Genomic DNA, 27,282 nt, shown 5'->3' with positions numbered 1-27,282 from the left:
GAGGTTCCAAACCTGCACTTGCCTCGGGTTCCAGGAACAGCAGAGCCTTGCTGGGTCATTCCCAGATGAGGGCAATTATCCCTGAGGGTGAAGCTGTAACCCAGGAGCTGAGTCATCCTCTCCTGAGAACCAGCCTGTCCCCTCAGGTAATAGGGACTTCTTCGTACTGTCTTGAAGAATTGGAGTTGAGATAATGATCAGCTAGCTCACACCTTGGCTAAGACAGCTTGGGTTAAAGTCAGGTCGTCAGGCTTGGTGGCAAGTACTTTGCCTGCTAAACTATTGCCTCTTCCCTCCACCCCTCCACCCCCGGCTTTTCATTCTTTCTGGTCAGGGTTTCCATTATGGCTAGTTTTCTGTCAACTTGACACAAGGTAGAGTCATCTGAAAGGAAGGAGCCTCATTTGAGAAAATGCCTCCACAAGATCCAGCTGTGAGGCATTTTATTAATTAATGATTGATAGGGGAGGACCCAGCCCATGGTGGGTGGGGTTGTCCCTGAGCTGGCGGTCCTGGGTTCTATAAGAAAGCAGGCTGAGCAAGCCATGAGGAGCAAGTTAGTAAGCAGCACCCTTCCATGGCCCCTGCATCAGCTCCTGCCTCCAGGTTCCTGCCCTGACTTCCTTCGATGTGGAAGTGTAAGCCAAATAAACCCTTTCCTCCCCAAGTTACTTCGGTTACATGGTGTTTCATCATATAATACTAACCATAACAAGATCATTTCATGTATCCTGGGATGGCCTCAAGCTCTTTATATAGCCAAAAACAGAGCATGAACTTCTGATCTTGCTTCTGCCTCTGGACTGCTGGGATTGCAGATGTGTGCCACCATGTCAGTGCTGGGGGTCAAACTCCGAGATCTGTGCAAAGCAAGCACTAGACCCGAGCTGCATTCCCAGCCCTCTTGTTTTGTTTCATTCTGAAACAGGGTCTTGTTATGCAGCCCAGGCTGGCCTTGAACTTGAGATCTTCTTGTCTCTGCCTCCCTCATGCTGCACCCACATTTGTAAGGAATGACTCTTTCTTACCTTGTAACTTTGCCTGGGGAGGCAAATTGTCCTGTGTATCAGAGATCCCTGTTCTGGATACTGGCTTCAGGTGACCATTGATGTTACAGAACGCTCAATCACTTGGGATGAGTGGGGCTTGAACATACTAGACAAGGCAAATGGTTTTCTTTTTTGTTTTCTGAGACAGGGTTTCTCCGTGTTGTTTTGGTGCCTGTCCTGGATCTCACTCTGTAGACCAGGATGTCCTCAAACTCACAGAGATCCACCTGGCTCTGCCTCCCAAGCACTAGGATTAAAAGCATGCGCCACCACCACCCAGCAAGGCAAGCAGTTTTCTAAGGTCCAGGACGCTAGCCTCCCTGACCTGGGCTGGTCTTATTAGGCTCTCCGAGGATGAAGAACAAAGGAATTTCAGCAGTTCTGTCCCTGCATCCTCCAAGGACGAGTTGGAGGCAGGTCCTGGTCTCGAGTGTACAATAACAACTATTTTGGAAGCTCCCTCTCACAGATGTCAGCCCCCACTTCCAGACCTGTCTCATGGAGGCTGAGTCATGCATGGGTCAATGATGATGGTGGGCATGTCGTGGGGCCAGCCAAGCCTATTGATCAAGGGCTGAGACATCTTCCCCACTAATCAACAGTTAATTAAGTCCTTGATGAGGAGGTGGTGATTAATGAGCAGTCAGTTTGTCCTGTAATTGGGATGCAGAATGGGAGGGGGTGCCAAAGATGCACAGAGGGGGTTTGTGAGGAGGGGGAGGCTGGCTCCTGGTCCACACTGAGGAACCCCCTTGGGTTCAGCTGTTTCACACACTGAATCTGGACTTCACTTGGATTCCCCTTTTCTCTTCTGTCATCTTTCCTTGAACTTTGTATTCCCTCAGGCTGTTGGGGGGCAGTGTCCAGGGGTGATGACTCCTTCATGTTCTTCTCACAGGCTCCTTTATCTCTGTCTGGGGTCAATGCCCCTACAAACCTCTCACCAATGTAGCTAGCCTGTGAACTTCAGGAGCCTACGAACAAATGTCCATTACCATACCCTTGGCCCTGGTAGCCTGTAGCATCCTTGTCTGTCTAGACTCTGGTCTCTATGATCAGAGCGGTCCTAACCAGTGTCCAGGCTACCTTCTCTCCAGCCCTTTCTTTTCATCCACAACCTTTGGCTTTCCCTAACAGAGTAGAATTATTTCCCTTCTGTCATCTCCTCTCCAAACAGGACACTGGCTGCTCTCTCTGTATCTGTTTTAAAATGGTGGGGGTTCCCAAGGATGTGGCTATGACTCTCCCTGAGATGAGGGTTCCTGGAGAACAAGACTGTGCCTTGACCCTCAGGTACAGGCTCCCTAAGAATGATCTCTCCTTTCTCCAGGGCCGGGGTACATGTCCCTTTGACCTGATGTCCTCTTCCATCTCCGTGCTCAGGAAGATGACCTGGTGCTTCTTCTGTTACATGGGGCCCACGGGACCTGGCTGGTTGATAAGGATCTGTTTCCGGAGAGTGCAGGTGACTGAACCCATAAAAAGGTGATTGAAGGAGCCCTGAATGCTCCATCTCAGGCGAGTTCTAAAAATAGCATCCACAGCCATCTGTCCTGTAAAGTGGAAGGGCTGGCCCAGAACTAGGGGTCTGGCCAAGATGGCCCCTCCTGTTTCCATGGGTTGGATGGAGCGGTGGCTCTGGCTGGGCTGAGGGAAGGAACTAGAAAAGGCTTTACAGAACACTTCCCTATGGCCCTCTCTTCTTGATGAAGCAGGTGGGTCTGATGTGGTTGGTGTTCTGGGGTTCTTCTCCCACTCAGCCACTCAGAGTAGGTTGTGGCCCAAGATTTGCCATATCCCAACCCCTGTTCCCATGTGTAACTCCTGAGCTTCGAGGTGCTGAGCCTGTCCCCATCAGCGCCGAGAAGGCTGTTTCTGAGGTCTGTCTGCCCTCATCCCCTGTGTGGGTCCTCAGGACTTCAGTTTTCTCAGCTGTAAGATGGGAACACTCTGAACATTGTGTAGGAATTTATGTGTTATGCAGTGTAAAATAAATGCTTAATAAACATCAGTGGTTGTTCCTCTCCTGCAGATGTACACCGCCTTCCCTCGCCAGCCCCAGAGCCCAGTGATGGCTGTAACAGGCTCAAACAGTGGCATACACCTGCTCACCTGGCATCACTCAGCCACAGAAGACACCTACGCCCTGACTGGGGATGCGATTCCGTCTTGAGAGAGCATTCTATGTGGGGTGTGTATAGCTGGTCCTGGGTCTGTCTGTTCTAGGCTGGAATACACATGTAGCTGATGCAGCTGCTTCTGGGAAGGGAACTAGATTTTTCCTTCCCCGTCTCCCTTTCAATGGAGAAAGGACACGACCGAATGTCTGTCCAATAAGGCTTCATCCTCAAGACATTATAATCAGGTTGGGAGGCAAGGTCACATACTCCCACCCCCGCCTTCAGCAGAAAGAAGCCTCCCCCTGCATGTCCAGTCAGTCCTGGGATGTTGTCAAGCAGAAGCACAGAGGGTCGCTTCTTGGAAGGGGCCGTCATGGGTCCCCCAGGCTGTGGGAACTGTGTTCCCCCTTCTTCATCCCTTTCTTTGAAGAGACTAAGGAAGATGAACTCTCATTCCTGACTTTGTCCAAACTCTAGATTCGCTTCCTTGTGGCATCTGTGAGGTGAACACAAGATTCAGACAAGGCACCCCTCCAGAAGGCCCCCAAGTTGGAGGCGCGCGGGGGTGGGGGGCTGCCCACTCAGCTCCTGCGAGATGGAGAGACAGCACGTCCTGGCTGGGTGTAAAGTCAGCGATTGGCAGGGGAGGAGGGAGGGAGGAGACAAGCCCTCCCTTGGTGGATCCCCTCCCCTGAATTCCCCCTCCCTTTCCAAGTGGGATATAAGTCCCGCAGGGAAGCTCTGAGCAGAGACCAGAGGCCAGCGTCCAGGAGCTGTCCAGCACTCTAGCCTCCCCTGCCTGCCACCTCCTGCTCATCTCGCTTTGGGAGCTGTCACCGTGAGTGACCAGGGCCCAGGAACGCTCTGGTAGCCTTCGATTTTGTAGGGAAAGCGAAGTCGGGTCACTGGAAACTGGAGCTGAGTAGTTGGAAGCTGGATGGGCAGGGTCTAGCTGCGGAGAGATGGAGAGCCCGGGGGAACCCGCGTGTCAGCTTTGCTGACTTCTCTTATCTACCTCTTCGGGTACTAGCTGGAGTGGGGAGGCAGGCAAGGGCTGTCTAATGGATGAGGAAACCGAGGCTAGAGATGGTGCATGGCGGGGAAGACGAGGCGAGCCGGGTGGTCTTTGAGATGTGGGCCCGAAGGCAGCCGCAGCCTCCCTGGCCGGAGGGGCGAGGCTCAGGGGGGCCCACCCTTCCACGCTCCCTTCCTAGATGGCGGCGGTGCGTAGGCCTTGGTCCGTCCTGGTCGTAGTACTGCTTGTCCTGCTCGCCTGCCTGGGAGCGCTGGTGGACAGCTACCCTGCCAAACCCGAAGCTCCCGGCGAAGACGCCTCCCCCGAGGAGCTGAGCCGCTACTATGCCTCCCTGCGCCACTACCTCAACCTGGTCACCCGACAGCGGTGAGCGCCGGAGTGGGCGTGGCGGGGGGGATCTCCCGGGTTGCACCCTCGTCCCCGCTCCACCTGGGGCTGACCATGCCCCTTTGTGGTCCTGCCCCCAGGTATGGGAAAAGGGACATCCCAGAAGCTCTATTCTCCAAACTGCTCTTCACCGATGACAGCAAAAACCTCCCCATCAGGTCTCGGTAAAAAGACCCCCACGCTCCGTGACAGGCATCCCCTGGAGAGTGGACTGGCCCCATCACTTACACCTCCCATTCTATTCCTTTCCTTTCCCTCCTGCAGGCCAGAAGGTGCCTACCAATGGTGAAGAGCCCCAAGCCCTCCATGGAGATGTGCTAACTTTACCGACTTCCTTTGCATATTTGGTTTGAAGAGGGGACGCCACGTCTTGGTGTCCCAGACGCCCAGGCTTGAGGGCGGTGTGCGTTCATTTCCTTGGCCCCAAATAAAAAGCAAATTTCACACAAAATACACGTGTGTGTTTCTATTTCCGTCCCTTTCGCTTGTCAGCGGTGTGTAAGGTGGCGCCTGGAGCTGCAGCAAACACTGGTGACTAAGAAAAGGTTCTGAGGACAAGGAGAGGACTTGGTCGGAGAGTTCAGCGTAGACACCTCCTCCCAGCCCAGGCCTCCCAAAGGACCTGGGAAGCGAGCCTTGAGCCTAGGAGAGTGGGTGGAGTGGATTCTGAACAGGGGCCAGCAAAGATCCGGGTGGAGAGGTGTTTGAGGGTAGAGCAGGAGAGTGCCAGGGAGAAGGCTAGGGGAGGGCAGGGGGGCTCCCCTGAGCAGCCACGGTTAGTCCCAGGGCCATGGAGGTCAGGATAGGGTCTCTGACGGGACCCTGGCGGAAGAGACCTTGGAGAGGTGATGTGGGTGCACTGAGTGAGGAGGGAAATAAGTCACTTTCCTCGTTCCCTGAACAGGGGAAGCAACGGGAGTCTGGAGGTCTCCGTTCTCTCAGCAACAGTTGGAATTCCCCATATTGCTGAATGCAGACTCGATGTCTATCACTAACTGTGTTTTTCTGGTGAAAAGGCCGTGGGGATACCCGAAATTCCTCTCTTTCCCTATTAAACACTGAGGTCTAAAGTGTTGTGGGTGTTTAAACTATAGTCTAACCAGAGCCCCTGGGTATCTCTTATCGCAGGAAGCCCATTAATTGGCCCATTAATTAGGCCGTTTCCCCTTCTCTAGACACCCAGCTCTCTCTCTCTCTCTCTCTCTCTCTCTCTCTCTCTCTCTCTCCCTGGCTATTCACTATGAAACATGTCCATTTCTCTGTGTCCTGTTTTCCGAGGTCTTGGGGGTTGGTATGGGGGTCAGTGTTGGTGGAAGGGCCTACGTGCCCTATCCTCTATTAAGCAGCACCAGCCTGGGGAGGTGGCCAGGGAATGAGAGGGAGGTGATCATGTCGAAGCCAAGGATACAGACCCAGAGAAAGGGTGTCAGTCAGGAAGGCTGTGGATGGGGGAGGCATGCCGGACCCGTTACAGCCTGGTGGCCCTGGAAGGAGAGTGACCTCTGCTGTAACACTTCCTGCACAGGGGACGATGGGGTCCCACATCTGTCTTCTGGTGCTGCCCTTCAGGGCCTGAAGGGAGAGGAGGAAGAGGCAACCCCGGGACCCAAGATGTCATGGATGGCATGGGTTCCGGTCTCCACAGGCCTTTGCTTGCAGTACATTTTCTTCCTCTGCTGCTTGGAAAGCCCTTCCTGCATCGTCGTCACCTCCTAGGGCCATTCCTGCTTCCTTTCCATGGAGTTAGACCCTCCGCATCCCTCCCTCCAGTGCCACCACTTCCTGAGACCCCTGTCCTACCCCAGTGTCTCCCTGTGTCCCTCCTGAGACCCCTGTCCTACCCCAGTGTCTCCCCGTGTCCCTCCTGAGACCCCTGTCCTACCCCAGTGTCTCCCTGTGTCCCTCCTGAGACCCCTGTCCTACCCCAGTGTCTCCCCGTGTCCCTCCTGAGACCCCTGTCCTACCCCAGTGTCTCCCCGTGTCCCTCCTGAGACCCCTGTCCTACCCCAGTGTCTCCCCGTGTCCCTCCTGAGACCCCTGTCCTACCCCAGTTTCTCCCCGTGTCCCTCCTGAGACCCCTGTCCTACCCCAGTGTCTCCCCGTGTCCCTCCTGAGACCCCTGTCCTACCCCAGTGTCTCCCCGTGTCCCTCCTGAGACCCCTGTCCTACCCAGTGTCTCCCCGTGTCCCTCCTGAGACCCCTGTCCTACCCCAGTGTCTCCCCGTGTCCCTCCTGAGACCCCTGTCCTACCCCAGTGTCTCCCCGTGTCCCTCCTGAGACCCCTGTCCTACCCCAGTGTCTCCCCGTGTCCCTCCTGAGACCCCTGTCCTACCCCAGTGTCTCCCCGTGTCCCTCCTGAGACCCCTGTCCTACCCCAGTGTCTCCCCGTGTCCCTCCTGAGACCCCTGTCCTACCCCAGTGTCTCCCCGTGTCCCCCCTGAGGCCCCTGTCCTACCCCAGTGTCTCCCTGTGTCCCTCCTGAGACCCCTGTCCTACCCCAGTGTCTCCCTGTGTCCCTCCTGAGACCCCTGTCCTACCCCAGTGTCCCCCCACTGTTCCTGAGACCCCTGTCCTACCCCAGTGTCTCCCTGTGTCCCTCCTGAGACCCCTGTCCTACCCCAGTGTCTCCCCGTGTCCCTCCTGAGACCCCTGTCCTACCCCAGTGTCTCCCTGTGTCCCTCCTGAGACCCCTGTCCTACCCCAGTGTCTCCCTGTGTCCCTCCTGAGACCCCTGTCCTACCCCAGTGTCTCCCTGTGTCCCTCCTGAGACCCCTGTCCTACCCCAGTGTCCCCCCACTGTTCCTGAGACCCCTGTTCTACCCCAGTGTCTCCCCGTGTCCCTCCTGAGACCCCTGTCCTACCCCAGTGTCTCCCTGTGTCCCCCCTGAGGCCCCTGTCCTACCCCAGTGTCACCCCAGTGTCTCCCCGTGTCCCTCCACTGCTCCAGGCTTGCAGTGACTGGCTGTGTGTCTGGATGCTGGTGTCTGGTTGTGTGTCTGGATGCTGGTGTCTGTGGTCCCTGTCTGCTCATCTGCTTGGAGAAGCTGGGGTCAGTTTGAAGCTAACAGAGGCGAGACCTGGCATGAATCATATGCATGGTCACAGACAGTTTGTGTGAAGGTGGCACGTCCAGGTGACCGTTAGCAAGGTGGCTTTACTTCTGGTTCACTCTGAGGAGGAGTTTCGAGTAGGTGTGTAATCTGGGACTGAGCAGCTTGATGTAAAGGAAATTTAGCTATAATAATAGCAACAAAGACAGTAGCAATAATTATCTCTGCAAAAGGCTCTTCTTCAAAATTGTGGTGTTTTTTATTGTGTGTGGTGTGTGTCATAGCTTGTGGAGTTAAGAGGATAACTTTGGGTAGTCAGTCCTCTCCTTCAACCCTTACATCGGTCCTGGGGGTCAAACTCAGGTCGTCAAGCCTGTGTGGTCGGGGAGCAAGCCTCACACACCAGTTCTTTTTTGAGAAAGAAGTCTCTTCTTGTGGTCCTGCATGTCCTGGAATTCACTGGATAGATCAGACTGGCCTTGAACCATCAGAAACCCACCTGCCTCTGCCTTTTGAGTGCTGTAATTAAAGATGTCTGCCACCATGCACATCTTTAGCTACATGTTTTACACACATCATCATATGATCATATTGATTTGGTTGTATGCGTGTGTTTGTGCATGTGCGTGTGTGCGTGTGTGCATGAGTGTGTGTGTGTGTGTGTGTGTGTGTGTGTGTGTACCATGGTACTCATGTGCAGGTCAAAGGTCAACTTTCAGGAGTTGTTCCTTCTTTCTATGGTGGGTTTGGGGACAGAACTCAAACCCCGCTGAATCTTCTTGTCAGCCCAAAGTGATACCTATCAAGGTACGTTTTGAGGAAGGACCTGGAATATAGTTCTAGGTAAGGGATGGCTATACCATAACCTGCTTCTTCTCAATCTCAATGACCTCATTAAAAAAAAAAGTAAACAAAAGGCTGCCTGGGCCTCCTTCTTGACCCCCTCTTGCTCACCTCCTCCTGGTGCCCCTAAGAGCAAATGTGCACAATGACACATTTGGGAAGCTGAGGCAGGAGGCACCACAATTTCTGAGATCAGCTGGGGTTACATAGTGAGGTGCCCCTCACAAATAAAAAACAGGGGCTGAGGAGACAGCTCAGCTGGTAAAATACTCACCACACAGGGTAAGGACCCAGGCCGGTCCACAGCACTCATGGAGAAGGGCAGCTGTAGTGGCATGTTATTATGATCAGTATAAGAGCAGTGGAGACAGGGGGGTCCCTGGAGCCCACTGCCTCATCAATTCAGCCTAACTGTGAGTCCCAGGCCACAGTGAGGGACCTTGGCTCAAGAAACAAGGTGGATGGTGTTTGAGGAACCACACTTGAGGTGTGCACATGCGCATACACTCACATATACACAAACCATCATACACACCTACACATAAAACCCCAACACCCTCCTTCACACACCTGCACATACTCACCCCTCCCAACACACACACACACACATACACACACACACACACATTACACAACAAAATGGAACAAAATCACGTGTACTGCAAATGACTCCTGCTTGGCCTGTTCACTGAGAACAGCCGGGATTGAGGTAAGAGAGCCAGGCCAGGGTGTGGCAGGGACAGATCCTGGTCAGATTCCTGTCCTGGAGGATGTAGCTGGGGCCTCTGCACGCTGTTCCTTTGTCTTCTTCATTTACCTCCATGTTTCTGGGCTGGCTCTCTCCTTATCTCATTACCACATTGCCCAGTAGCCATCTTCCTGGTCCAGAGAGCATGTGGCTAGTGAGGGGCCACTACCATCTTGGTCAATCTGTCTACTGCATCTGCTGCTCCTAAGGGCCTGTGCCTTCCCCCGACGTTCCATTCAAGCATTGCAGGAACCCATAAAGGCCAGCAGGAGCCAGCTGGTGTTGGCGCACGCCTTTAATCCCAGCACTTGGGAGGCAGAGGCAGGCGGATGTCTGTGAGTTCAAGGCCAGCCTGGGCTATAGAGTGAGATCCAGGAAAGGCACCAAAACTACATGGAGAAACCTTGTCTCAAAAAAAAAAAAAAAAAGAAAAGAAAAGAAAAGAAAAGAAAGATCAGCAGGAGATATCTGTGTGTTCTAGATGTGGTCATACAATTTAGAAGGCATGCGCACTTCCCCCTTCACCACCTGCAAGGACCTTGGAATCTGTTGTTGCAAAAATCTAAAGCCACGGGTTTGGTTGGCATTTGAGGAGCAATTCTGACTTCTTAGGACCAGACAAAGCTGGCTGACTTGCGTGACAAACTGTAAATAGTTCCCGCACCAGAACCAGCCTCCGAATTCAGTCTATTTGGTGAGGGTCCTTCACCTTGAGTAGAGGCCAGGACAGATTCCATGAGGTTCGGTGGAAACTCAAGACCCTTAAAACCGGCGCCGGAGCCAGGCGCCCCCTGGTGGCAGCTGTAGCCGCTCCCAGACAGTGCCGGGCCTCGAATCGGGACTTGTCACGGGTTTTGCATAGTGGGAAAACTAAGCCCAGAGAAGGGTTCAGGCTTGCTAAGAAATGAAGTCCACTGACTCTGTGGAATGTCAGCTGTCTGTTGAGCCGTTCCTGTTCTTCTTGTTACAATGCATGAGAGCTGAGAGGAACGGGCTCCCTATCTGGGGGTGAGCGCGATGATGCTCACTTTCCAGAGGGTGTAATGGCATCATGCTCCCAGGACAACACAGGGGGGTGGGGCAGGGGCAGGGGCAGGGGCAGGAATTGGGCCCAGGCCTATCTGACCTCTAACCTCACCACGCCAGATTCCTGGCGGTCGGTCACCTTCTCCCCGCTCATCACTTCCTGCATTTTCAGGACCCACTCTGATGCTTCTTGCTGTTCTGACCTGAGAGCAGAACCTCAGGAAAAAGCAGGAGTCCGTGTTCCCTTCTCAGTGGTCAACATACACAGAGCCAGTGACTGCCTCCTGGCTGAGCAGGGTAGAGGTCCTGGCTGGGCAAAGGATACCGAGCATGAAGACAGTGGTGTGCACCAGGAGAATCTCCCAGCAGAGGAATTGAAGGCTGACTGTGAGATTTGGGGGTGAGTCTGGGAGCCTCCCATCCCTCAATCAGGAAGCAGGAAGTACTAGCAATTCTCTGACAGTTCCAGTTAGAGGAGTTCAGTGTGTTGTTGGCTCTTATTTCAAACTCTGGACAGCTAGGACAGAGTGCAGGGTTTTTGTTTGTTTGTTTTGTTTTTGTCTGCCAAGTAGGGCCTGGCAGGGGTTCAGTGGGATGGTAGTGTGGAGCTTTTTGGACAATTTGAAGCTTGTAAGTGATGCTGGGTTTTTTTTGTTTTTTTTTTTGTTTTGTTTTTTTGTTTTGTTTTGTTTTGTTTTGTTTTTTTAGCACTCCCCTGGGACAGAGCTCTGGGGTGGGAAGAGAAGTAGCTACCAGAAATTGTCCCTTCCCCATGGACCCTGTGTCCTTTGAACTCTGGCCTACCAGATCTTGGTTGGCACCCTATGCATGCACCAAATTCTCCACTCCTTTCCAAGTGGCTTGAGGACCCGAGACTCCTTCCCTGTCCCTTCCTTTTTCTAGCTGTGCACAGGAAAGGAAGGCCCCACTTCCATTCCCATGCTGGGGGTGGGGCCTGGAGCTGTAGCCTCAATCTGTGCCCAGAGGAAATCCTATTGGTGAGTGGGGTTGTTCCTGGGGAGGCTGTACTGAGGCCACCAACTAGAACCTCTGGGCTATCATGTCAGGACTCTGTCATTTATGAATCAAGTCTGTTGTGGTGCCCAAAGCTGGATGCACCCCACAGAAGACCCTTGTCGTGGTCCAGCCTCATTCATTCTGTGCTACTCTGACACCAAGAACACGGCCCTGGACGGTGCCTTCCTCTTTCTGGGTGCCATGCATGTATTGCAGGTACCAGGGAGACAGGCAAATGGGGTTGAAGGCTGGCAGTGAGAAAGGCTGACAGGAGGCGGAGACTCTCGGGGTGCTGAGGACTATAAAGGGGCACAACCATGCGCAGGGAGACCAGTCCAGCAGGAGGTAGGTGTCTGCGTGGTCCAACACCCACTTGCTCAGGATACAGGGTAAGTGGGCTCATCCTGCCCTGCCTCTGGGGACCTCTTGAGTTAAGGCTGGAATTAGAGGGTAGGAATTAGTGTTTTGTAGGGCTGAGGCCCTCAAGAGACCTAAGGTCCTTCTTCAGTCTCTCTCTCTATCTGTATAAACCTGTCAATGGAAGGTTGGACCCACAGTGCCATAGCCTTCTGTTCCTTTGCTTTGCAAGTGAATTCTGTATCCCCCACCTGGTGTTTTCCACTAACCCTGGCCATTCCTGCATCCTCAGAGCCATCAATGCCATAAGTCCTGTGTCTCCAGCCCTCATACCCGCGTTCTCTGCTCTGCTTTACTATGTTGCCTAGGCCAGGGCTAACCTTTGGCTGCTGACCTGGTCATTGAGGGGTGTGTGTACGCGTAGGTGTCCTTGCTTTCCAGGGAAGGAAGGTGGCGGATGCTGGTGGCTCCTTCATTTGTCCTTGTCCCCAGGCTTGGCTTGAAGAAATGTGTGGTGGGCCGGTAGGTTCTGGACGGAGGAGGATCCGCAGATGGGCTACGTTCTGTTTTCACCCTGTTCTTTGTTCCTTAGATGGCCACTGCGTACTTCTGCCTCTCCCTGTTTTTCCTATCCACCTGGGTGGCTCTGCTGCTGCAGCCCCTGCAGGGTGCCTGGGGGGCCCCACTGGAGCCAATGTACCCAGGGGACTATGCTTCACCAGAGCAGATGGCCCAGTATGCTACTCAGCTCCGCAGATATATCAACACACAAACCAGGCCTAGGTACGGTGTGTGTGTGTGTGTGTGTGTGTGTGTGTGTGTGTGAGTGAGAGAGAGAGAGAGAGAGAGAGAGAGAGAGAGAGAGAGAGAGAGCCCTAACCCTAGTCCCAGTCTCTTCCATGCCTGCTCTGAGAAAACAGTATTCCTACTGAGTGGCTTGGGTCTTTGTGCTGTGGGCAGGACAGTGTCTATGGAGGAAATACAAGCCAGGTGAGCTGACACCTGAGTACCACACTTATCCCAGCTATCTTCCTTACCAGGTATGGGAAGAGAGATGAGGGGAACACAGCTGGACTCCCTAGAATGCAGCTTCCCCCATGCACCAGCCCCTGGTTGGTTTGATTCCCTGCTCGGCTACCCCGAGCTAAGGACAGGTCTGGAAAGTGGCGATCTGGAGGAGGGGGAAGGAAAACAGGGTCTCAGAGAACAAGGGCTGTCCTTTCTCACTGTTCCTTTCTTTCCTTACAGGGAGCTCAGCCCAATAGACCTGTAGTGCCCCGCCTGTGCCTGTGGAACAGCCTGGTCCAGCTCTTTCTTCTGCATTCTTGCAACAACCTGCTCCCTTACAAACTAAATAAAGCAAATTAAAAATCACAGCCTCGTGTGTGTTTGTGTGTGTGTGTGTGTGTGTGTGTGTGTGTGTGTGTGTGTGTGTAGAGGAAGGGAGGGCAGGAGAAGGCAAAATTCACAGGCAGGGAGGCTGAGGTGGGGAGGGGAGTTAGGATGATCATGAGTGACTGTAGAGGCTCAACTCATCCTTTTCACAGAGGGCCGAGTTGTGGTCCAGCGAGACGGGAGACTACCCTGAAAGTCTGTGATGTGGCAGTCTTGAGCTTAATCTTCCTACCCCAGCACCTCTAAGCCATCCAGCTCTTCAGCCTGAGGCCAACCTGTTCCCACATGTACCCTCAAGACTGCTTCCTCTAACCCGGGCAGTGGGGGAAGAATCATTTATAGTAAAGTGCCCTTGGCATGGGGCAGGGGCAGGCCCTGAGGACTAGTGCCAGTGGGGGATAGTCAGTTGTCTGACTTGTAGGGTGGTCTCAGAACTATTCTCTAGAAATCTGGAGAGAATGGGTTGTCCTGAGAGGTAGTGAACTGCCAGCCTGAGAATGGATTTTAGCTACCGCAGAGAGAAAAGCCATAGGCAGATGTTGCCCCCAGGGAGGAGACGCAGTTAGTCAAACGTTCTGAACACCTCCCTGTGTCCAACCTGTGGCATCCACGTGTTGGTTCTTGGGGCAAGGAGGGAAGACTCAGGTACTTCCTGAAGACTCCCTGTAGACTGTCTACCCGTACTGGGCAGCCTGAGTAGGTGGAGGTGGTATGGTGCTGTGGTGGTGGTGGTGGTGGTGGTGGTGGTGGTGGTGGTGGTGGTGGTTTGATGGTGGTGGTGGTGGCGGTGGTATGATGGTGGTGGTGGTGGTGGTGGTGGTGGTGGTGGTGGTGGTATGGTGGTGGTGGGTGGTGGTGGTGGTGGTGGTGGTGGTGGTATGTGTATGCAAAGTGAGAGAGAGAGAGTGAACTTGACTCCCCTTTCTGGGAACTTTTGTGGATAGGGACATCATGGGGAATGGAAGACATAAGACATTCACAGAATGGCTTCTCCCATCTCTGCCAGAGGCTGCATCTGAAGGGTCTGGGGGCGATAGGCTTGCTGGATGAAAGTTTACTTTCCTGGGCTCAGCATTTGGCATTGATCCCATAGCAATGACGTTGTAATTGTGCTTCTGTCTGTTGAGTGTGAATGAGCTGGAGGCAGAACCTGCCCTAAAAGACCAAAGGTGCAATTGCACAGGACCCAGCTATACTGCAAAAGCCTGGCTCAAGGTGATTCTTAAGTCCAAGGGGTGTCTAGGTAGGGGATAGAGAGGCTTCTGCAGGAGAGCAGGGTGTAAATGACGGCGCTAAAGCCTGGAGTTCCAATACCTTCTCTGGCTTCTAGTTTTAGTTTACTGTATGGGTGTTTTGACTGCATATATGTCTGTGCACTACCTGAGTACCTGGTGCCTTTGGAGGCCAGAAGAGGGCTTCAGCTCTCCTGGAACTAGAGTTTCAGATGGTTATAGAACCCAGTGTAGGTGCTTGGAATCTCTGGATTCCCTGGAAGAGCAGCTTGTGCTCTGAAGCCCCGAGCCATCTCTCAGCCTGAGATGGGCTCTGTGGAGAAAGGTAAACATTCTTAGAGGAAGAAATCAGGAACCTGCCCCCACACACCTGGGTCTGGTAGCCGGATGATAAGGGAAGGAGTGTGTGGCCCTGACCAGAACTCTCTGGTGAGCAGGCTTCAGGAATGGGCTCTACCAGGTTCAGGATGGGGGAGGTCCCCTAGACTTTATCCATTGTGTTTGTGTTTGTACCACTTTCTCAGGCTAGAGCAGCATTCCAGCCGGGGTGGTGTGGTGAACTTGGCAGGGAGCAGGGCTGGCTGGAGCCCCTGTTTAGAAGTCGCTAGGACTAATCCTTCCATCTTCTCTCTCTCTGAGTCACAGCCAGTCTCTCTGGAAGCAGAGGACGGGGGTGAGGGGGTGGAGGGTGGGTGGGTAGGTTGCAGGGTGATTCGGGGGACAAACCTAGGTGGAGGAATTACAGACTCCCTTCCTCACTGAAGGGACAGGTCCTCCCTGCCAGTGCCCACAGAAGCCACAGAAGCAATAGAGATTCTTTTTTAAAATTTATTTATTTATTCGTCCCTTTATTGTTATTGTGGTTTGTATGTGTGTGTACGCGCAAGTCATGGAATGCGTGTCCTTTCTTCCATCTTAAGAGATCCGGAATGGAACTCTGGCCAGCAGGCTAGTGGCCATCTTGTTAGTCCTGCTATTTCTCTTTATTGTCCGTGCTGCGTGGGTAGGGAGGAACAGAGGTCCATCTCATCGTCTAAAGGGGTCCAAGGGTAGTCAGATTCTGGCCAGGTGTCTGGAGGTCAAGGTACAGGCTGGTGAGGAACACCCCTGGCCCTGGCATACTCCATACATCCCCAGGAGTTTCCCCTCTCTCTCCTACCCACCTGCTCAAGGATATAGGTGGAGGCCTCTGCTGGATGCATTATGGCTGGAGCCCAAGGGGTTCCAGGGCTTGGGGTTTGCTGGTGTTTTGCGGTCATGGGGTCCGTGATTTTCAAGTAAGGATGTACTGTGGTGCTCGATGGGGTGGATTTGGTAGAGTTGGATGGTTTCTTGTGGTCTTTGGGTTTCTTCAAACTAGGGGATAGTCATTGTAGAGATCGTGGGGCCGAGAAGTGAGTGGGGTGCCAGGTATCCCCCCCCCCCCCCCCCGATTCCTCCGCCAGCCCACCCGTTGCTGAAGAGCTTCTCTATGTACTTGTTGATGTTGCCAAAGTTTGCAAACCATCTGGCCACTCTGGGCTCGGGAGACTGCTGCGGTTGGACCTCTTCGCCCAGAGCGCCATCGGGTGGCACCAGGAGTGACGCGAGGCACCCTAGAGCCAGTGCGCACGCGCAGGGTAGAGCTATGGTCTGGAGGGGGTGGGACAGATAGCATGGTCAGGTGACCCTGGGAAGGGAGGTGGGGTGGGATGAGGTGGGGTGAGGTGGGGTAGGGTGGAAGTGGGACCTGATTGTGCCCGCACTGAAACTTGTGGAGCCACACTCCGTCTGTTGGGAAAGCTGGGAGTGAGGTGAAGCTCAGACCCGGAGATGCAGCTGCCTCTGGTACATACAGAGCGTCTAGGGAATCCTGGTTCCCAGGGAGAATAGGACATGCCTGGATGTGCACCGCGATATCCCCAAAGCACTGGGTTAAAAATGAACAGAAGCCACGCTCTGACAAGATACATGATCTAGAGTCGCCAGAAGGGTCCCTGACCTCACAGACTTCTGCTGCAAATTCCAACCCACTCCAGCCTTTCCCACCTCCTTATCTGGTCCTCAGAAACCCTAGACATGCTGTTTGTTGTCTGCCTGGAAGCCTGGTTCTCCAGATGTCCCCAAGGCCAGCTTAGCTTCAAGCATCAGCTCAACATTCTAAGTGGGTCTAACCCTGGCACCCCTACATAAAGTTGCCACCCACTCTTCTCTTGCTGTATTCTACACTAATTTGTAGTTATTGTCTGAATCTCTTCCCAGCCTCACCTCCTCCCACCACATTGCAGGTGGGCTCTTTGCCTACTTTCTCTTTGATGTTGTACTGTTGGCCACTCAGATCCCAGCCTGGAATTTAACACGATAAATGAATAGCATAGTTGCACACTGGCATGCTAGTCCAGCAATCTTCCCATCCCCCAGAAACACACACACACACACACACACACACAGAGAGAGAGAGAGAGAGAGAGAGAGAGAGAGAGAGAGAGCATGACACCCCAAATAGGACACTCTCTTTAAACCCCAGAGCCCCTGAAATCTCTCTTAACAGAATCCCCCTCATCTGCACCACCTCTAGCAGGGACAGGAATCCCTCTAGGACAGCTGTCCTGGCCATCAGAATGGCTTCACTTTTTCACACCCCTAGTGGGCCTGTGGAGGCGCCCTTGGTGCCAGCCTCCATTCCCAAGCTCCCGGAGAGCACAGATGCTGGTCCGGTCGGTCCCACACTTAACCACCAGATATTACCATAGTGCTGGGTAGGTACAAAGCGACACAGCAAAGGGTCTCTGGCCAGGACTTCAGAGGCCATTTATATTTCTGTGGATTCATGACCTTGTCCCCTAAGGCCCCGCCCCAGCCTGCCTTTCTGCTGCATCTGTCTTGACCCAGGAATTGGGAACAGAGAGAGTATGGGGGCGGAAGCACATGGTCTACCGATTATCCTGACTAAGGCCCAGTGTCTTCCAGGGGCCCAGAGGGGTGGGTGGTAAAGGTGGGAGGCTCCTGGGACCAGGAACCTTTTTGTCCCAAGATCCTGGGGAAGAGCTGTCTCTGGGGTTGTGAGTGGGCAGTACCTTTCCCAGGGGCTATTTCTGGGGTCAGCAGAGGCCAATGCTGAGAGACACCCTACTCACCCCGCGGATCCGAGGGCAATCTTCCTGCAGGGTCGCTGTGGAGGCCGAGTCTGTCTGCTCTGGCATCTAGGACTAGAGCAGCCGTGAGAGTGGATCCTCATTCTTCCTGTCCTGCGTGGAGTCCCTGGGAGTGACCTGATGAGTCCTATGGAGAGAGGAATCCTGGCTTCTTAAGTGACTCACTCACTCATTGCTGTTCAGGCCGAAGAACCTCAGTGTGAACCTGTCACCTTCCACTTTGCTGCTTGTCTAGACCAGAATGTGAAACATGACACGATCCCCTGTGACCACCCCACTCCTAGGGAAGGGACAGTAGGAACCCTGACCTCACTCGCTCTTGGCTGTGTGAACTTGATCAAGGGACTCCACTTCCTGGTGAGCCCACACAGCCTCATATGTGGAATGGGGCTCATTATGCTTCCAGCAGGAGACTGACGCCAAGATTGGTCTAGTCATGCGGCTCAGCCACCAGATAGCTCTTGGCATAGAGTGGGCAATGGACAGGATGAACCCCTCTGTGTGGGTGTGCCTCTCCGCTCCTCTCCACTGATCTCATGTTCACCCTCTCATTAGTAAGTCCTGTTCTCAGGGAAGGGGTGAGAACTCAGGGCCAGGGTGATCTGAGTGCGCACAACAGCTCTGGAGATTGGTGAGACCAGAACCACATTCCTAGGTAGCAAAAAGCTAGAAAAATAAGTGAGATTTCCAGGATAAAATTTCATAGTATAGGCTGAGCGGTTTAGTGGGTAAATACCCTACTTGCTAAAAGGTTATGGATTTGTGTGTGTGTGTGTGTGTGTGTGTGTGTGTGTGTGTGTGTGTGTGTGTGTGTATGTTTTGAAACAGGGTCATGAGGCTGACCTCAACCTACTATGTAGCCAGGGAGAAGTTGGAACTGATCTTTCTGCCTCTGTCTCCTAAGTGCTGGGTGGGATTAAGATACATATCACCACACTCCATTTGAAACAAGCTATTATGTATCCCAACTAGATGCGAGCCTAGTTCTAAATCCTGAACCCCACACTCAGCGAGGACCACAGAGCTTCGGTGATGTGTCTTTGTGGAAATCTAGGCTGCCCTGTTCTAACCTAGGACTCTTTCTTGGTCCTTCAGACTCAGGCCTTGGCTCATTTCAGGAACTATCCAGTTTTGACAACATGAGGATGAGAGGGTAGGGGCTTAGTTGCTCTTATTTCTCGCTAGAGGAAAGCTTCAGACATGGAATGGAGCTGGCCAAAGAGAGAGATGAGGTGTGTTTCAGGAGGCAGAGCCGGAGGGACAGGATTGTTGGAGTCTGGATGGTGCTTTTATGAGCCCCAGATGCCTAATAGGGGCAGGAACTGGAGTTTGCTCCTGCTGGGTTTCAGTGTTGCTTTGGTTCAGTCTTTCTGTGGGTGTCAAGTGGGTGGACTTGTCATGTTTAATATTCATGGGCTGCTTCAAGAATCAAGGGGCTTATTTCCTGTGTCATTATCAATAATATCTGAATGAATATAGAGTTTTTTAAAAATCAATAACTGATAATCATTGTTGTGCTTGGTGTGAGGTCTGGCGTTCCAGTAAAACAACCCGCCAGGAAGTCTCTAGTGTTGCTTATGTCTCACTTCTAAGCCTTATTAACCCTTTATGTTGAAGGATGCAAGTTGAGAGAAATTAGGAGATCTACCCAAGTGTTGAGGGGCATGAAGTTATCATGAAGCAACCCAGTCTCTTAGAAGTGCCCCCCCCCCCCATTAGACACATGCCTGTCTGTCCCTGCATCTTCCGGTCCTCATCCAGCAGCTGCCCATGCTCAGCAGGCTTGTGCCTTGCTGGTCTTTTAACTCCTGATCTTTCTTATGCTTCCTCCATCTTGTCTGTTTCTCAGGAACTTTTCCCACTTCATTCTGGTAGGTGAGGTACAGCCTTTGGCTCCAAGATAGCCCTGGGTTCCAAGCTTGGCATGGCCTCTTGCATTTTATGGACAAGTTACTCTGTTTCTTTGAGTGAGATATTCTCAGCTGGGGAGAGTGCTGGGGGGTGGGGGGAGCCTCAGAGGTGTTTTGGCCCTAAGCTGAGGTGTCTCCCTTATAAGCTGCCCCAGGGACCATCAAGGAACTTTTCTTTTTTGCTTAAGGTGGTTTGAGTTGACTAGACTGTCTGGCCAGTGAGCCCTAGGGATTCTCCTGTCTCTGCCCTCCCAGAGCTGGACTTAAAAGCATGTGCCACCATACCTGATTATACACGGGTGCTTGGGATGGAACCAAGGTCCTCTTATTTGTACAGAAAGGACTAAGACCAGCTATGTCTCCAGCTCTGATTGCTCCATCAAAAAAGTTTTGATTTTTTAAAATTGTGTGTGTGTGTGTGTGTGTGTGTGTGTGTGTGTGTGTGTGTGTAGCTATTTGCACATGAATGTAGTTGCTTGAAGAGACCAGAAGATGATGTTGTATCCCCTGGAACTGGAGTTAAGGCACTTGTGAGCCACTGAACGTAATTGCTGGGAACTGAACTTGGGTCCTCTGTAAGAACATTAGTGTCCTTAAAACCACTGAGCCATCTCTTCAGCCGACTCCCCCCCTTTTTTTGAGACAAGGTCTCTCTCTACATACCCATGTCTATCCTGGAACTCACAATGTAGGCCAGGTTGGCCATGAACTCACAGAGATCTGTTGTGGAATATTTAAGACGTGTTACATTTGTGCTGTGGAATATTTGTTTAATGATGCGAAGATGTGTTGCATTCTTTTATGTTGCATTTGTGTAACTCTGTGAAGCTGTGATACTTTGCCTGTTTTTAGTCTAATAAAGAGCTGAACAGCCAAGAGCTAGGAATGAGTGAGAAATAGATGAGGCTGGCATGCAGAGAGAGTAAATTGGAGAAATCTAAAGAAGAGCGAGGAGGGAGAAGAGAGAGGATGCCGGGCCAGCCACCCAGCCACATAGCCAGCCACAGAGTAAGAAGGAGAGAAAGACATATAGAACACAGAAAGGTAAAAAGTCCAGAGGCAGAATGTCGTTAAAGAGAAACAGGATAGTTTAAGTTAGAAAAGCTGGCTAGAAACAAGCCAAGCTAAGGCCGGGCATCCACAAGTAAGCCCAAATGCTGGCATTACGGCATGGGCCACTATGCCTGACTTTTTCCCTTTCTCTTCCCCCTTCTTTTTCATTATTATTATTTTGTTTTGAGACAAAACCTCACTACATAGCCCAGTGGCCCAGGATGGCCTTGAACTTGCTTCAATCCTGTCTCCCCGAGCCTTCTGAGTGTTGGGATTACAGATGTATGTGGCCTGGCACAGTCATCTTGCTTTTTCCATCCCTGTATGCAAGATTGAATCCAGGGCTGTATGCACACTAGGTGCTGTATGCTGAGCTATATCCTCAACCCTAAGCGTGCTTTTCTGTTTCCTTTGTTCAGATGTTCCGACTTCTGGGCTAGACCCGCTGTCTGAAAGTTGTGGCACTTCTCAATAGCGGCACTCCGAGAACCAAGCCTTTATCCCACATTTTTTTTTTTTTTTTTTTGGAAGACACTCGTCTAAACCCCAGTTCCCTGAAACTTAGTAAAATATTTGTGTGGACTTGTCCTCGGAGATTCTGCACCCTGTGTTTACTGAGCACTGGCTTGATGGAAGGCACTTCTCTGAGTGCTGGAGTCACAGCTCTGTGAGGCTGCCACTGTCCTCAAAGAACTCCACAGCCCAATGGGAATAGGTGCTTAAGGAATGGAATAATTAATGTTTCAAGAAATATTTGCTAAGAGGCTACCTCTTGTCTGTGGAAAAGGTTTTTTTTTTTTTAATTTTAATTTTCTTTTAATGAGTAGACTAGATGCTCTGAATTTCCCAGCCTCCCCTATTACAGATGATTCATGGACCAATTTTCCCAGAATGGAGGATGCTGGTGTTCTTCGCAAACCAGAAGGTCCTGGCCTTCGGACATTCCTGCCAGCTGTTGTCAAGCACTGCTGAACAGCCAGGTGTGGCATTACATGTCTGTAATCCCAGCCCTGGAGAGGCAGAGGACTGTGAGTTCAGGGCCAGCCTAGGAAAGTTTGTGAGGCAGTGTCTCCATAAAAGGAAGGAAGGAAGAACTGCTAAGCTGTTTCGGGTCCGGTGTCTGATGCCCAATTCATAAAGGATTAGGATGAATTAGTAAAAGTACCTCCATCGAGCCTAGGTAAGCGCAGGGTTAGATTAGGCTGTGATGAGAAGTGCCTAAGCATCAGCAAGAAAGTGCACAAGTTGTTTCCAGGTCCTTTCTGTAAGCTGGGCCACCGAAGGGAGGAGAGCAGTGGCTGGGGCAGATATGGCTGGACAAGGTTCTTCTCAAAGATGTGTGGGCCGTGAGAAGAAGACATGCCCTTCAGACCACACATTCCAGAAGTCCTTGGGTGGACTCCACGTGCTCTGGGAGGACCTGGGGTCGGTCAGTCAGGGCACAGCAGATGGCCTGAGTGAGAGATGAGCCACCCACTTGTCCCCGTGGCACCTAGCTAGAGCCTTCCAAACTTCTAGAAGGGACCTGCATTTAAGGATCATTTTCTGTGTGCTGACACTGTGGCAGCTGCCCCGCAGCTGTCCTCTGGCAAGGTGGAGGTTAGTATCCACATTGTCCAGATGGAGAAACCGAGGCTCAGCAAGGTTATGTAATAACTGGCTTAGTATGCACACACTTGTGTCTGGGCTAAGATTTCAACAGAACTGTTGTTGCGTCTTCCCACCCTGAGATGGAAAAGTGGATCCAGGAGACAGGGAGAAGTGTAGGTACTGGTCCTGGGACGGGGCAAGGAGGCTGCTTCACAGATAGGTCTAGGGCCCTCTTCCAGGTGAGCAGTCCGAGTACAGGGCAGGGTTGGGTGGGGTGACCTGGGATGGTAGAGCAGCCTTTGGGCTGTGTCTTGTGGTTGAAAAGAAACCAAGAAGCCAGGACATCTCAGTTTGGTCCTGAGCATGAGCCAAAGCTACCCGTTGAGATGTTGTATTGAGGCTGGGACTGGGGAAGGGGGCATAATGTTTCCCAAGTTGAGGTGCATCCAGGAGTATGCAAGGTAATTCCTTGCAGTATGGGAAACCACAATGGAAGTTTTATAGTTTCAAAATAATGTTTTAAGTTTTTGTGTATATGTGAATTCCTTCTGATATACATAGTAGTTAGTTCAGTTGCTCAGCTATAATAATTCATAAGAAAATGACACATCTCTTTTTCTTTTTTAAAGATATCCTTATTTTATGTATATGGATTTTTAAAAGATTTATTTATTTATTATGTATACAGCATGTATGACTGCAGGCCAAAAGAGGGCACCAGATCTCATGACAGATGGTTGTGAGCCACCATGTGGGTGCGGGGAATTGAACCCAGGACCTCTGGAAGAGCAGCCAGTGCTCTTAACCTCTGAGCCATCTCTCCAGCCCGGTATATGGATGTTTTTGTCAGCATGTACATTTGCACATCAGAAGACAACATCGGATCCTATAGGACCACAGTTACAGATGGTTGTGAGCTGCCATGTGGGTCCTGGGAATTGAACTCAGGACCTCTAGAAGAGCAGCCAAGGCTCTTAACCACTGAGCCATCTCTCCAATCCTTTTTTACACAGCTGTCTCCAAACTTCTCTTTCCTGAGTGGTATAGCAAGTAGAAAATGTTTCCATAACAAGCAAGCTTTGGGGAGTTGCCCGTAGGTGTGTGTCCATGTCCCTGTGTCCCGAGTGTGGGCACCTCCACTGGGCATAGCTCTGGTGGCTCCTGCTGACCATCACAGGAAGTGTAGCACTGCCCCAAGGATGGTCTTCTGGAAATTTACACCTGCTTAGGGTTTTCCCCCTTTCTCTTGGTGCCTTGATTCTCAAAGCTGTGGCCTGAACACCCACCACTGCAAAGTCTTTGGAAGAGAAGCGCTGTCTTCACCCTGTGACCTCTGAGAAAGATGGAAATAATACCGACCTGGGATCAGGAGGAAGCATTCTTCCCAGGGGAGGTGCAGCTTCTAAAACTGCAGTGAGAAGCTTGGTAGACTCCAGAGACCTTCTTCTAAGCTGGGCCTGGACGGCTTTGGGCTCAGCTCAGAACACTATACCTAAGGGCACATTCTGTTACGACTCTTAGCCCACCACTGGAATAGTTTCCTCATCCCTGTGACATGGTTCTCCCTAACCTCCACCCCAGGACATCAGGCTCCTCATCTGTTCAGTATCATAGAAACTGGTATCTTGTCTTGACCAAACAGGAGGATTCTAGTCTTCGTTGAAAAATATTTCCATCCACTCCAATCTCACAGGACTCTTGAGCAAAACTAGCAATCAAATGTAAGGGGTGTGTGTGGATCAGACGTGAGAACAATGAGTTGGACTCCACTGAGTGGATTCAAACTTGAATTCCACCATGTCCTTGGGATCCTGGATGGAATTGCTGTGCATTGTTACAGGGCAATAGTTGCTTGTTTGAGAAGTAATTAATATTTTGAGAGGAATCACGATCTCTCTCCCCTTCCCAACTAAATGCAAACAAGCAATTCTCTGAGCAGAGGTGTGTAGCAGGCTTTTCTTTTGGGCCATCAACCAGCTCCCAAATCATGACACAGAGACTTATTATTAGTTTTGAACGCTTGGCCTTAGCTCAGCTTTTATTTTAACCTGTTTCTCCTTATCTACATTTTGCCTCAGGACCTTTTCCCTCTCTTTCTTTCTGTGTATCTTACTTTTCTGCTGTATCCAAGTTTGGCTGGCAGCTGCCTGGCTTCTGGTCTGGGGCGTGTCCCTCTCTTCTCCCTGGTTCTCTTCTCTCTTTTGCCTAGATTTCTCCTCCTATTTATTCTCTCTGCCTCCCAGTTATTGGCTGGCCAGTTTTTTTTATTAGACCAATCAGGTGCCTTCAGCAGGCAGGGTAAAACAAATGCAACAGGTCTTCAGTAATTAAACAAATGCAGCATAAACAAATGCAGCACATCTTTACATCGTTAACAAAGGCAGCAGAAACAATTGTAACCCACCTTCACATCGTTCAAGTAACATTCTGCAGCATAAACAAATGTAACACATTTTTGCCTAGTTCAGGTCATATTCCACAGCAGAGGAGAGTGGGTGAGAGAGGATTAGTCTCTGCAATGGGAAGGAGACCTCTTGTGCTGAGTTCAGTTAGGAAGATCATCTAGTCTAACTGCAGGGGTAGTGCTCTAGGAAGCATTTTTTCCCTCAGACAGAAGCCTGCAAGTTCCAGTCACTACCATCTGGGGTCCTTACAAAACTTTCTTCTTCTTCCTCAGTAACAAGCGAAGTCAGCTACTTAACACAGCTTTTAGCATGGCTTTTCCCTTTATTCCCAATTTTTATCCTTTGTGAACAGAGTCTGCTCAGACCACATCTAGGGATGGAGTCTCTCTCTCTTTTTTTCTTCCTTTTTTTAATTAAGAAAATTTTTTCATTCATTTTTACACACCAATCAAAGATCCTCCTCTTCCCTCCTTCTGCCCTCCCCAGCCTCCCCCTCCTAACCCCCCTCCCCCCCCATCTCCCATCCACAAGAAGGCAAGGCCTCCCATGGGGAGACACATTCAGTAGAGGCAAGCCCTTCCTCCTGACTCAAGGCTGCAAGAGGTGTCCCACCATATATAGGTAGTGGGTTCCACAAAGCTGGCTCATGCACATTACATTTGCAGGCAAATGGATGGAACTAGAAAATATCATCCTGAGTGAGGTAATCCTGACTCAGAAGGACAAACATGGTATGTACCCACTCATAAGTGGATACTAGATGTAAAGCAAAGGGTAATCAGGCAACAACCCACAACTCCAGAGAAGCTAACTAATAGGAAGATCCAAAGAGGGACGCATGGACCGCCCTGGGAAGGGGAAATAGATGGGATTCTCAACTTAATTCATTTTCGAGATTTCCAAACGAGTTTCCAGGATGCAATCCATTTCTGATCTTAGGAGCCTAGTTAGCAAGGAAAAGAAATGTCTGGCTCCCCACCATGCACATATTCCAGAGGGCAGCGGAGGGAGTAGGGGACACTCAGCTCAGGAAAGTAGCTGGGTTGTACAAACTGAATGAATGCTGTTTTCTACACGCAGCCACCAATAGTCTGAGGCTGTGCAGTATCTTTTACTAGCAGGTCTGGGTGGAGCTAGAGGCTGAGAAAGGCGGGCTAGTGGGCTTAACTCTTTGTTTTCTTCTTTTTTGGTCCTGGAGATAAAACCTAGGGCCTCCTGCCCTAGAGATACCCACCAACGGAGCCACGTGCCACAACTTGCTTGTTAAAAATGGAACTCAGGAAGGGGAGAGTGTTACTTCAGTCCTTATTCCATGGACAGAGGCGTGGACCAACTCCATGTGCCCAGGCCTAAATTAGGGTCTTGGTCCTCTTCATGAAGACACAGTCCCTTAATTTTTTTTTTTCTTCAAATTTTCTTGGAAGCCCAGGATGCAGATATTTGCCATATGAATGTTTAATGCTGCCCCCAGGCTGAGCCCCTATGGGAGTTAGTGTCCCAATGTCCCAGTGTGTGTGTGTGTGTGTGTGTGTGTGTGTGTGTGTGTGTGTGTGTGTGTGTGTGTGTGTGGTGCGGGGGTGATGCCTTCAGGCTCTTTTTTTTCCCCCCACCATCGCCCTTTTAAAGAATTCCCGGGCGCCAAGTAACACACGCTGGTGCTTCTCCGAGTTGGGGGTCGTGGGCTTTGAGGTGCTTGCTAACCACTACCTCCCCGCCCACGCGTCTGCTGCTGCGAGATGACTTTACCACGGTCGGGAGGTTGCTGAGTCCCTTCCGCGTCCCAGCCCCTCTCCTTTCTGTCTCCGCCCCTTCGCGCCTAGGCGGCCTCGCCGCTTTAAGAGCGCGGCTAGCGATTGACAAGCAATAACCGTGGAGTGCCCGGCTGTGCGGAGTCGCCCGGAGCTAGGGGCTCCCCAAGACGCAGGTAGATACCCCCAGGCCTCCGGGCCAGCACCCACCTCAGGATCCCTGCCTCCTTTTCGACCTGGCACGGCACTAGGGGACCCAATTCTCCAGGTCCAAACTCCCGGGCCCCTTCCCCAAACCGACCCCCCTCCCTCTGCAGCCGCAGCCCCCGATGCTCTCTCTTTCTGTGGGATGCGGGTGAGGAGAACTGAACCCCTCATTCCGGGGGTCTCTATCCCAGTAGTGAGGGCTCCAGAGGGACACCGGGCGCAGGGGTGCTTGCTGAGCTGAGCGGAGCCCAGGTATTCACGCGGCCTCTCGGGGTCCTGTGCAGGGTTGGTGGTGGTGGGGGACGACTTCGGATCCCCGCATTACGTAAGGGCCGCGCTACTGGCGCTTCCGGCCGTGGGGGAGCTAGACTGAGACTCTGCTGGGTCCCTTGGCACCCTGCACCCCAAGAGGCCACTATCTTGACCTTCCTTGGGAGGGGGTCCTGGGAAGAGGCGCCCTGCTAACACTGCAAGGGGCGGGGAGGTTGCAGGGTCTCGGGGCGGGGGGGAGGCAGGGTTTAAGGTATGGGGACTCCAGAGGGAATCCATGCCAGAAGCGTGGAGGAGCCAGGGTCAGAAAGTTAGGTCAACTAAGAGGATGGTGGGGAAATGAAGCCTGGGGGTGGGGTGGGGGCAGTCATTCAGTGACCTCATCCCCCCCCCCCCCCCCCCCGGTCTCTGCGGGCGCGCGAGCAAAGAGCCTTCTTTGATGGCTCGCAACACGCCCCCTCCTTCCCGGGTCCTAGCGCCCAGCGGCTTGGGGCTGAATTGGAGGGGCGGGAGAGGTCTGATTGTGAGTGTGGGCACGTCCGCCTGCTCCCTAGACCCCATCCTCTAAATCTTAGTTATGTCCAGCCCTCCCGGCAACCCTGTCAGGCTCCAAAGTGCCTTTGTCAGGCGCTCCTCTTTCGCACCTCTCCGTGTCTGCACTGATGGAGGGGTGGGTGGGAGGCTGGAGGTAACCTCCCCCTTTGA

At 52.1% G+C, this 27,282-nt stretch overlaps 3 protein-coding genes across 4 annotated transcripts in view; all 3 read left to right on the top strand.

Annotated features, from left to right (window-relative positions):
* The first annotated feature begins 4,383 nt into the window (after positions 1 to 4,383).
* On the top strand, positions 4,384 to 4,907 carry Pyy (peptide YY). The gene is made up of 3 exons (XM_036194772.1): positions 4,384 to 4,571; positions 4,673 to 4,756; positions 4,857 to 4,907. Exons 1-3 carry the CDS (start codon positions 4,384 to 4,386, stop codon positions 4,879 to 4,881), a joined length of 297 nt encoding a protein of 98 aa, XP_036050665.1. The 3' UTR covers positions 4,882 to 4,907.
* Positions 4,908 to 11,592: 6,685 nt separating this feature from the next.
* Ppy (pancreatic polypeptide) lies at positions 11,593 to 12,940 on the top strand. The gene is made up of 4 exons (XM_036194821.1): positions 11,593 to 11,621; positions 12,226 to 12,416; positions 12,674 to 12,787; positions 12,882 to 12,940. The coding sequence occupies exons 2-3, from the start codon at positions 12,226 to 12,228 to the stop codon at positions 12,753 to 12,755; spliced, it is 273 nt and encodes a 90-aa protein (XP_036050714.1). The 5' UTR covers positions 11,593 to 11,621; the 3' UTR covers positions 12,756 to 12,787; positions 12,882 to 12,940.
* A 13,229-nt stretch (positions 12,941 to 26,169) lies between these two features.
* Positions 26,170 to 27,282, top strand: part of Mpp2 (membrane palmitoylated protein 2) — a 30,289-nt gene continuing 29,176 nt past the window's right edge. Inside the window, exon 1 of one of the 2 annotated variants that reach the window (XM_036195584.1) lies at positions 26,170 to 26,276. The gene's annotated coding sequence lies outside the window, so the exon portion shown is untranslated. The other variant, XM_036195588.1, reaches the window with a different exon arrangement.

This window comes from Onychomys torridus, chromosome 8, assembly GCF_903995425.1.
Source record: "Onychomys torridus chromosome 8, mOncTor1.1, whole genome shotgun sequence".
NCBI classification, from domain to species: Eukaryota; Metazoa; Chordata; class Mammalia; order Rodentia; family Cricetidae; genus Onychomys; species Onychomys torridus.
The sequence above is the reverse complement of the archived record's forward strand: the minus strand, read 5'-3'. Positions and strand labels throughout refer to the sequence as shown.

What these genes read in the sequence shown, in the direction of transcription:
- Pyy (XM_036194772.1), top strand. Translation starts at nt 4,384, where the DNA reads ATGGCGGCGGTGCGTAGGCCTTGGTCCGTCCTGGTCGTAGTACTGCTT. An exon ending in AACCTGGTCACCCGACAGCG is followed by an intron (nt 4,572 to 4,672) that starts GTGAGCGCCGGA and finishes TCCTGCCCCCAG; the next exon opens with GTATGGGAAAAGGGACATCC. An exon ending in AACCTCCCCATCAGGTCTCG is followed by an intron (nt 4,757 to 4,856) that starts GTAAAAAGACCC and finishes TCCCTCCTGCAG; the next exon opens with GCCAGAAGGTGCCTACCAAT.
- Ppy (XM_036194821.1), top strand. Translation starts at nt 12,226, where the DNA reads ATGGCCACTGCGTACTTCTGCCTCTCCCTGTTTTTCCTATCCACCTGG. An exon ending in AACACACAAACCAGGCCTAG is followed by an intron (nt 12,417 to 12,673) that starts GTACGGTGTGTG and finishes CTTCCTTACCAG; the next exon opens with GTATGGGAAGAGAGATGAGG.